The 10,353-nt window shown below is 46.8% G+C and overlaps 1 protein-coding gene across 1 annotated transcript; it reads left to right on the top strand.

Moving 5' to 3' along the window:
- Nucleotides 1-1,521: 1,521 nt before the first annotated feature.
- On the top strand, nucleotides 1,522-8,290 carry LOC108785666 (alpha-1,3-mannosyl-glycoprotein 4-beta-N-acetylglucosaminyltransferase C-like). The gene is made up of 3 exons (XM_018554792.1): nucleotides 1,522-1,641; nucleotides 3,306-3,417; nucleotides 6,868-8,290. Exons 1-3 carry the CDS (start codon nucleotides 1,522-1,524, stop codon nucleotides 8,055-8,057), a joined length of 1,422 nt encoding a protein of 473 aa, XP_018410294.1. The 3' UTR covers nucleotides 8,058-8,290.
- The last annotated feature ends 2,063 nt before the right edge of the window (nucleotides 8,291-10,353 follow it).

Below are 10,353 nucleotides of genomic sequence, written 5' to 3'. Positions count from 1 at the left end.
TTCAACACAAATATCTAATCAGCCAAATCACATGTCAGTAACTCAATACATTTAGGCGACTTGCGGAAGTTGAAACCGAGCATCAGAATGGGGAAGAAAGGTGATTTAAGGGACTTAGACCAGCCCGTCTGGCACCAACACCCATGTCGGGTTCAGAGTATTTTTAGCAACCCCTGATCTACTGGGATTTTCATGTACAACCATCGATCGGGTTTACAGAGAATGGTCCGAAAAATAAAAAATATATAGTGAGCGGCAGTTCTCTGGGCAAGAATAGCTTGTTGAGGTCAGAGGAGAGTGGGCAGACTGGTTCAAGCTGATAGAAAGGCAACAGTAACTCCAACAAGCACTCGTTACATCCGAGGTATGCAGAATACCATCTCTGAACACACAACACATACAGGGCCGGATTTACCCTCTGCTGCCCCAATGCCAGGTTCCTCAATGCGCCTCCCTGTATGCCGGCTGCATACAAGTGATCTTGGCGACATCGTCGAGATCACTTGTACAAAACAAGAGGCGGCTTCCCCCGCTGTACATTTAGCTCTGCTTGCCCAAAGCCGGGCTATGTAGAAAACAACTACCCGCCCAGCGCCCGGAACTGCATGTCCCAGGCGTCGGCAAATAGGAATTCCACACCGCTGCTGCCCCTCTACTCCCTGCTGCCCCTCTACTCCCTGCTGCCCCAAGGCCGGGCCTCAGTTGGCCTTGTGGGAAATCCAGCCCTGAGCACATCGCACCTTGAAGTAGGTGGGCTACAGCCACAGACGACAACACCGGGTGCCACTCCGGTCAGCTAAGAACAGGAAACTGAGTCTACAGTTTGCAAGGGCTCACCAAAATTGGACAATAGAAGATTGGCAAAACTTTGCCTGGTTTGATGAGTCTCGATTTCTGCTGCGACATGGATGGTCGGGTCAGAATTTGATGTAAACAACATGAAAGCATGGATCCATCCTGACTTATCAACGGTTCAGGCTGGTGGAGCTTCGCATCATGGATGTGCAGCCGACAAATCTGCAGCAACTGTGTGATGCCATCATGTCAGTATGGACCAAACTCTATAAGGAATGTTTCCTTCACCTTGTTGAATCTATGCCACGAAGAATTAAAGCAGTTCTGAAGACAAAAGGGGTCCAACCCGGTACTAGCAAGGTGTACCTAATATAGTGGCCAGTGAGTGTATGTGTGTATCTATCTATCTATCTATCTATCTATCTATCTATCTATCTATCTATCTATCTATCACAAAGGTACCCAGACCTGGGGCATCCCGAATTCCCATCTCTAACTGTCCCTTACCACTTCCAGTAGGGGTGCAGTGATGAAGCAGGAAGCCTGGACCACCCTCCTGGCTTCCAGGTCTATGGGAACCATTGCATTTCACTACATTGTATTGTGTTGATGAGCAGAGATTATTAGGCCATAGGTTTAATTTTGTATGGTTTTTTAGTTTTACATATTCAAAGTTCTGTTTTTTTCCTTTTAGATAAGAGCAGCAGCAGAGAGTAAATCTGGAAGATGAGGAGGTTTCACTTGTGGAAAGTGTTGTGTGCGTCATGTTTGGCGGCGTGCGTCATCTTGGTAACCAAACCTCAGCCTGAAAATATTTGTCCTGATCCATCCGATCCCTACCTGCAGGTAAGAAACCCAAATTCATCTCCCGCAAAGCTGTGTATGTAGAAATGACTTCCGCTCAGCTTCTCCGCTGTGCAGCACTGCTCAAGGAAAACGTCCCATCCGGGCCCTGCTTCTACTGCGCCCATGTGCACCCTGCGGCCCCATTCATTCCTATGGATGAGCTGTAGTCTGCTTGACGGCTGGAGGCTGTCATGAGTACAGCTCACCCATATGAATGAATGGGGCCCGGGGCATGCATGTGCATGATCTCGACGGGAATGGGCTAAAAATCAGGGAACATGGAGGAAGGTATGGATCTCACCAGGTAGGCTGCAATTAGGTAAGGGGAATGTAAAGAACAACTTCAATAAAAGTAAGTTGTCCTATGAAATCCCATTGAACTTTCCATTTAAAATTAGGTAAATACATTCCAGGAGTTACAGACAACAAGTGTGTAAAGTCTTACCATTACATTTTCTTTAAAATAAGCCACGGGCTGAATAGAAAAGCCTGTCCCCTGTAGAAAAGGAGCCCTTGCTCTCCCTGAGGAAGCAGGAGGTGTCTCTGCAGAGGTCTGACACATCCCTTGCTGAATGAGAGCCAGAACCCTCCAGTCAGACGATCGCATGAGCTTTACTGATTGCAGAGCTACAGTTCTGACTCAAAAAGGGGGCTTGTTGGACCTCTGCCGTGAGACCACTGCTACCAGACGGAGAGCAATGGTTCCGATTTGGCAGGCACTGAAACGTGTTGGGTTTTCACAATCTTTATTAAAACTGGCTTAGTGATTTTTGTCTCTGCACATTTCAGCGGAACTACCCTGTTTCCCCGAAAATAAGACCTAGTACTATTTTTGGGAATTGCTAAAATATAAGACCTACCCCGAAAAATAAGACCTAGTTGTGACCATTCCCAGGGCCGGTGGTGGCCTAAGGGAAAACTTGAAGAGCCGCTGGAGAGAATCAGTGGTGCCAACGCTAGAGCAAGCGAGTCGGCAGCGGAGGGAGCAGAGCCGCATAAGCCGATGCTTCCTCTATAGCGGCGGCTCCTGTCACAGGCGTAGTGATACCAAATGCACTCAGTCTGTGAGGAATCGATAGTAAAAGCGCACTCCGCTCATTCTGGCCAGCAGATTGGTTACCAAAATTTCTCTTGGAAAGGTACGGCACCGCTGATTGCCCTGATCACCCTATTCTTAACTTTGCCATTTTGGATGATTTAATTTGGATTTGCATTCATTTTGGATTGTTGCAATAAGATCTACCCCGAAACTAAGACCTAGTGTGTTTTTTTGAGCCAAAAAAAATATAAGACCGTGTCTTATTTTCAGGGAAACACGGTAAGATAGAAGCCTAACTACAGCCTTTGTCCAATCTGCCCAAGGGAAAAAGTTCCCCTACACAGGGCCTAACAGCTAAACCAGGACATGTTCCTTGTTTAACTGATGCAGTGCTTGATACATTTTCTTCCCTTCCAGGCTATAAAGACCCAACCCTTCAACTCGCTATTCCCAACACTTGAAATATTACTCTATAAAACACAGAGAGCTGTCACTTCTAGGCTGGCCTGAGACAGACGCCTGTACGGACATAAACATGACACGCTTCTGTTAGCTGGGAGTACAACGCCGCACAGGAAAATTAAAGAGGGTTTTCTCTAATGATTGTCTATTTACGTCTTCTCAGGAAAGTAAGCCTTCCCGGCAGGACGTCCGCTTGTTTGATGTGCAAGAAGATGCGCTAGCTGCCATGCCAATCCCATATAAACATCTACTGGGCTCTCCTCCAAGCGCAAAACGTAAGCAAATCTTGTCTGCAACTCCACCAGTGACTTTTCCAACCCATTGCTTTTATTTTTTGAAGAATTACAAGTGATATACTGCAAAGTTCAAATTTAGAGACTATAGTCTGCTGAAGATGCCCTGTACGGTCAAAATTATGGACACCCCCTGCATGACAGAGTTCAAGTGTTGCCAGTGGCGGAACTACCAGGGTCGCAGAGGTCGCGGCCGGGCCCTGGAGTTCCACCACTTGGAGGGGGCCCAGGACAAGCGGAAGGGGCCCCTGGTGACCGCTGATTACCAGTCCCGGGACCTCTTCCTCCTGTCCTGGGCCCTACATGCTTCACGCTGCTCCCCTCACCTTGTTCCGGGCGCAGCGTGAAGCATCATCCAGCCGGGCAGCAGCCAATGAGTGGGAGCTGTGTAATCCCCGCCCCCTCCTCACACAGAACTGCTGCCCAGTGCCGAATAGAGCTGCTGCGGACACGAAGGGGGAGATAGGGAGTGTGGGGACAGGGGGGGGGGAACATGGGGGGGGGGGGGGGGGGGGGCCTTCATGGATTCTTGCATCGGAGCCCTGAGGTCACTAGTTACACCACTGGGAGGCTCTGTTAATGCTGCACCATACAAAGACATGTTAGACAATTGTGCCCTTCCAGGCTTGTGGTCACAGTTTGGTAAAGAGCCTTTTCTGTTCCACCGTGACTGTCCCCTGTGTACAAGGTCAGCTCCATAATGACCTGGTTTGACCAGCTTTGTGTGGAGGAACTAGAGTGTCCTGCGTAGAGTCCTGACCTCAACTCTACTGAACACCTTTGGTATGAATTGGAACACCCATCGTGAGCCAGTTCTTCTCGTCCAACATCAGCATCTGACCCTACAATGGGCACAAATTCCCAGAGACACCTACCAAAATCTTGTAGAAAGCCTTCCCAGAGGAGTAGAGGCTGTTGTAGCCACAAAGGGAGGCAAATTCCATGTTAATGGCCATTGTTTTTTTGTCCAACAAAGCTCATATACGTGTGATGGTCAGGTGTCCACAAGCAATTTGACATATAGGGGTCTATTTAGAAATGTATTCACCCAAGATTCACACATTTTCTTCTTAAATTCAAGTAGTGGAATACCCGATGACCTGCTTGCCACCCTTCTTTCTTGTTGCAGTCTGGCCATGACTGGAAGCAGATCTGTGCTGGCACGGCCTTTTTGCTTCCATGTGGAAGTTGCAGGATCCCGTGCCGATGCAAAGTGAGCCTGTATGTCCCATAGTCAGTTTAGCCGCAATGCCCACCGCCCAGCCCCGTCGTCCTGCGTGTACCAAATACAGCATCCTGTACATTTTAGCAGGAAGCCACGCCTCCTGGCCCACCCCTAACTATTCAGAACATGGCTTAGGTCTCCAGGGATGTCAGTTATTAGGACACCTCCAGGCCTCCATAGAGTGAAGAACCTACTGAGATTAGCAGTGCCGGGGAAAGCTGCCAAGCATAATTTTAAGTCTCTGCCCTTATTCCTGGGGGCTCGTGTGAAAGAGGGGAACCTAGTGGTCATGTGACCCCAATTAAAACAAAGAAATGTATTTAGAGGCATTCTGATGTAGGGAAGCCAAGATCTTTGCCTTTGCAATGTTGATGTTGCAGCTATTTCTGCATGTAGACTGTAAGACTTTACAGATCCTTCAAGTAGTATATACAGAAGATCAAAACGGAAAAAGATCAGGACACACAATGCCTCATTTCTGGAAACGAATGCACAGGAAACGGTTTGTATGACCGCAGCAATAAATCAGTTTCCAGATCATTTTTATTTTTTTTCCAGTGTTGCAAAGGCCCAAAAAAATGACTGCATGTTACCCACACCGCTATTATTGTTCCCGTCTAATAAATTACAGTTGAATTCTCTGGAAATGTGAACAATCCAGATAGGCGCTGCTTAAAATGTCATTAAATATATTTTAGCAAATCAGCAGTAACGGAAGCCAAATCTATCATTATATCGGCTTCTTTTAGGCCTGGTTCACACCTTTGTCGTTTTACAGCGCGTTCCTACGCTCTGTAAAACGCTCATCATGTGAAAACCAATGATTGCCTATGGGCATGGTTCCCACCTGGGCGTTTTACAGCGCGTAGGAACGCGCTGCAAAACGCCCTACGCCCAAAGAAGTACAGGAGCTTCTTTGGGGCGTATTTGCCGTGCGTATCCATTGGGATACAGCCAGGTAGCCCTCGGAAACACGCGTTTGTCATGGCAAACGCGCATATTCCGTACGCCTAGGTGTGAACCCAGCCTTAATCCCCCTGCACAGCCGCAAGGGCAGAAATGTGAGACTATTTGGCTCTATTGCATAGAGCTGTCTATATAGCAGAGAGAGCTTGCTAACAGGAGGATAGAGCAGAGGATTTGCATTCATAGTAGCTTCTTAATGGGCGAGTTCACACCAAATGCAGACCAGATCTGCATGAATTTCTGCACATGCAGCGCAGTGTGTTTGGCAGCGTTTTTGACACGTTCCGGGCTGCTTTTCTTTAGCCTAAAATTAGCTTTCAGTGCGTTCCAGGGTGTTTGCATGCAGTTTTAATGCATTTTGGTGCGTTCCAGAGCAGAACAAATAGGGCATGCTGCAGTTTTTCCACATGCTCAGGAACTGAAAGCTCTGGTGTTGAACTAGAGCCCAAAATACCATTGGAATACACTGGATGCAGTTTTGATGTGTTCTGTAACTGCTCTGCATCTGCTCCGCACTTGGTGTGGACAAGCCCTAAAGGGCAAGTTCACTTTCACAGGCGAGTCTGGAAAAATAGAATTACCCCTGGCCAATCTGGGAGAAGAGGCCAGATTGGAGGGGATAATTACATTTTTCCAAATTCGCCTGGAAAGTGGACTTGCCCTTTAATGAAAGTTGATTTTAAAGGAGAACTATGAGGTGAGCGAATTACACTTAGCCTCATAGTTCGAGCTGACCTGTGACAATGAAACTGTCACAGGTCGGCTCAATAGATCGGCAAGTGAGCGAACACATACCGGTGCTCGCTCACTTCTCGATCCTGTCCCTGCCGAGAGTGGTGTCTGTCACTCACGGCTCCCTGCAGGGATTCCCCCTCCCCGATCCTCCAGCGCTGACTTAAGGAACGCATGGGAGAGGGGGCGGGTTCAGCTGGCTCTGCATCTAGATAGGCAGAGCCAGCTGTCACTCACGCAGGTGGGTGGATGCAGACAGTAGTGTCGGGATCCATCCCGGCTGCGGCGGTCTCAGTATACCCCGTGCTGTAGCTCGCGATATACTGAGCTTTGGATCACGGGAGGACGCTAGTATATGTCCTCCCGTGACCCTTAAGAGAACTATGGGGAAAAACACTTACCCCCCCCCATAGTTCTCTTTTAAAAATATAAAAACTTTAGGTTATTGGATTTACATATTTTTTAACAATCACTAATGTCACTTTTTTTTTTGTGTGTTCTTTGTAAAGGATTTCTCTCCATTGGCATATCTTCTGTTAAGAGAGACAAGGAAAACTATCTTGTGACGACACTTCAATCAATCTTCAGCCACAGCAGTCCTGAGGAGTTGGGCGAGTTAGTGGTGGTCGTGTACCTGGCCAACGAAAAATTCTCCATAAACACAGAAGTGGCAGAAGACCTTGGAAAGAATTTTCCTTCAGAGGTTGCGGCTGGGCAGCTGATGGTGATAAGCAGCTACAAGAAGGCCTATCCCACCCTGGAGGGCCTGAAGAGGAACTATAACGACCCAGATGAACGGGTCAAATTCCGTTCCAAACAGAACGTGGACTACGCCTTCTTGGTAAACTTCTGTGCCAATCTGTCTCGGTTCTACCTGATGTTAGAGGACGATGTGACCTGCTCCATGAACTTCTTCAACTCGATTAAGTCGTACGTTAGGGATTACAGCTCTCCGTGGACCACCATAACTTTCTCCAACTTGGGATACATCGGGAAACTTTACCACAATGAGGATTTGACCAAACTAGCCCGGTTCCTTCTGATTTTCTACGATGAGATGCCGTGTGACTGGCTTCTAGATCTTTTCTTCAAATCCAAGGCTCAGCATGAGATAATCAGGTACAAACCATCCCTCTTCCAACACATCGGGCACTTTTCATCATTTCAGGGCAATGAAAATAATTTGAAAGACAAAGACTTCATGGAAGTCATGGAAGCCTTCGGAGACCATCCACTAGCATCTTGCGCCACCAGTATGAGGGCTTACCAAGACCACACACCGCATCATGTGTGCTTCCCCAGTCCCGATTTCTTTTGGGGGATCGATGTAAAAGCAGATGACAATTTTACAATGACTTTCATGAATTCGACCAACATTAAGCAGATCAACATCATTACAGGGAGCTCAGAGCATCCTGGAGATACCTTGAAATCAGGTTATGTGCTGCTGGGGAGAAAGAAAATCAAAGCCAATGAAGATGTAACATGTGAATCGTTTACAAAAATCGGTGAATTTCAAAATGGGACATTTGTCCTGGACAATATAGACCAAGCAGTAGGGAGATCGATAGACTGCCTTAAAATTCAGGTTATGAAACCCCAAGCCGAGTGGTTGATAATACGGAAAGTAGGTATTTGGGTCACAAGGGAAGAAACGCATCCAGGTAAATCCTCTGATATTGTGTCAGTCACTAGGTAGCTTCCTTCTGTAGACAAATATTGATCTTGTTTGGATCGTTCTCTTTGTGGAGAAGCACCTTTTATTGCCGGGACAGTCATATGATGATTGAGCACTCGGGCAGCTGGGTATGTTTAATAACAGAATTTAGCAACAGGGAACACCGGTATATTTAATAACAGCTCACAAAGCAACGTGCGTGCTGCCACCCACCGCAACCAATCACAAATCTTCTTTCATCAATTTAGGGGGACTATTCATACAAAAAAAAAAAGGTCAATCGAGTGCCTTTTTTTTTTTCTTCCAAGGGAAATATGGATTTCAGCAGTTCTGCCAATTTACAATGCTGCTCATCACTCACCTCAAACATATTTTGATAAAAATGGGGAAAAAATCCAGAGAGAAACGCATTTCATAGGAGAGATTTTGCCCATTTAGAACGGCTTCCCACTTGTCAAGAATTTACACCACCTTAAAAGAGAAGCCGTCACTTTGCCCATTCAGCGGGAATGCACATTGAAGAGGCACTGAGATTTTAATTCTTCAATGATTCAAAAGGCAAGAAAATGTTCAAATGGGCTCACTGGCTCTGGTTAGGCAGCACAGTGGCCTCCCTCAATGGGTACCTGGAAGCTACTCAACGTATAGCGATACATAAGGGCACCAAACCGCAAAGTGAAAAAGTGCCTTTAATTGTTCATAATACCGACAGCCCAAGCATTTCGGATGATATAAATAAAATGTTCCCTTTATGAGGGCTGGGAAGAATAGAAAGCAGTAGTTGCTGCTAAATAGTTTGTTTTGCACTAGATCAAATATAGATCCATTTGCTTCAAGTTTCCTTTAAGTCCATTCAAGTCCTTATTCCACTCTTCTGAGCCCTGATGAAGGGGGAGTTTTGGGGGTGACAAAACTTGTTGGCAGTTTTTGATATGAAGTTATTACTAAGTAAGGCACTTTGGACTCTTTCACTTTGTGGTTTGGCGCTCAGTTGTATGTCTATACTTTGACCATTCAGGGCAGAGTGATGGTGTCTACACATAGCTCACCCCTCCCCGCCAGGCAAGTGTACTTGCCCCCCAGCCAAGCTTCCTCGCTGCCCCCTCTTTACTGCCAGCCAGAGCCCTCACTAACAAGGCTCCTGGGAATGGGGTAGAATATGACCTCCCCTTTGTGACAATGCTTGGGCCTGAGCAGTGAACCACCAGTAACAGTCAAGTTGAGGGTGCCATGATATCCTTCCAACATTGGAGCTCAGACAGGCAGGAATACTGCAACAGGGAGGGTGACCAGGTTGCATGGCTGTGTGAGAATGCATGCCTGGGAGGAAGGGGGACTATGTGCGGATGAACAGGTGTTGTAAATGCGTGTCAAACACAACTCTGCACATTCCAACTTATTTCAATGGTGGGGCGCGGACAACCACTGTGAGATTGCCTTTGCCCTGCCTTTTGCTCCTTGGGGCACAGCAGGTCCTATTGATATGCGTTTCATTGCATTGACAAAAGTCATGTGACCTAGTCGTAAATCTTAATTGCCATTAGGTTATGTTCTGTGCACTGCAATGTTAATGTTCTGGCAGGCGTGCAATGTCAAATGGCAGTGATCACCAGCTCCCAGATGCTTTAAAAGCTTTTCCCGCTCATCAGTTTAGTGTTACCAGTGATTGATGGGCCTAAAATTATTGCGCTCACTCCGACGTTTGCAGTGATATGTAACATGTGTAGCACAGTTTTTGTTTTTTCTCGTAAGCGCACCGACACGTGTTTGTGTATGTGCGTGGGAGACTTTAAAATATTTTGTTTTGTATATGTTTTTTTTTATTTTTGTAAACATTAAGTCTTCGTTATGGAGACATCAGGAGTCATTCAGACACCTTATGTCACCTAGGATCCTCATAGAAGACCCCTAGACTTAGCATGCATTTAAACCCTTGCATTGTGCGGAATGGGAAGGGGGCGGTGTTCTATCGAAAGCTCCAACTCGTCGAAATCTCCAACTACCTCACTGCCGGGTACTTGCAAATTGGAGATTTCGACCAGACGGCGTTAGACTGCAAAACACAAAGACTGACGGAGCTTCTGTACAGCTGCATGTTAACAATATTCAGCAGGTGGCAAACTCTATGAGTATTCTGAAAACGCCGTGCGCGCATGCGCACCGCAACTGTACAGAGTTCCAGTCTTTCTGAGCACCGGAAGTGAGGTAGCTGGAGATTTTGAGGAGTTGCAGCTTTCGAACAGCGGCAAGTGGACACTGCAAGGGTATTTTTGTTTAAATCCTGGACTTTTGCTTGAATATTACCGTAGTACAACTT

The sequence above is a fragment of the Nanorana parkeri genome, unplaced genomic scaffold (assembly GCF_000935625.1).
Source record: "Nanorana parkeri isolate BGI_ZX_2015 unplaced genomic scaffold, ASM93562v1 scaffold10, whole genome shotgun sequence".
Taxonomy (NCBI): domain Eukaryota; kingdom Metazoa; phylum Chordata; class Amphibia; order Anura; family Dicroglossidae; genus Nanorana; species Nanorana parkeri.
This window is presented reverse-complemented; position numbering and strand designations above follow the sequence as displayed.

Excerpts from the sequence above, each read along its gene's own strand:
- LOC108785666 (XM_018554792.1), top strand. The coding sequence starts at position 1,522 with ATGAGGAGGTTTCACTTGTGGAAAGTGTTGTGTGCGTCATGTTTGGCG. Across the intron at positions 1,642-3,305 it reads CATCCGATCCCTACCTGCAG|GAAAGTAAGCCTTCCCGGCA; the intron begins GTAAGAAACCCA and ends ACGTCTTCTCAG. Across the intron at positions 3,418-6,867 it reads CTCTCCTCCAAGCGCAAAAC|GATTTCTCTCCATTGGCATA; the intron begins GTAAGCAAATCT and ends TTCTTTGTAAAG.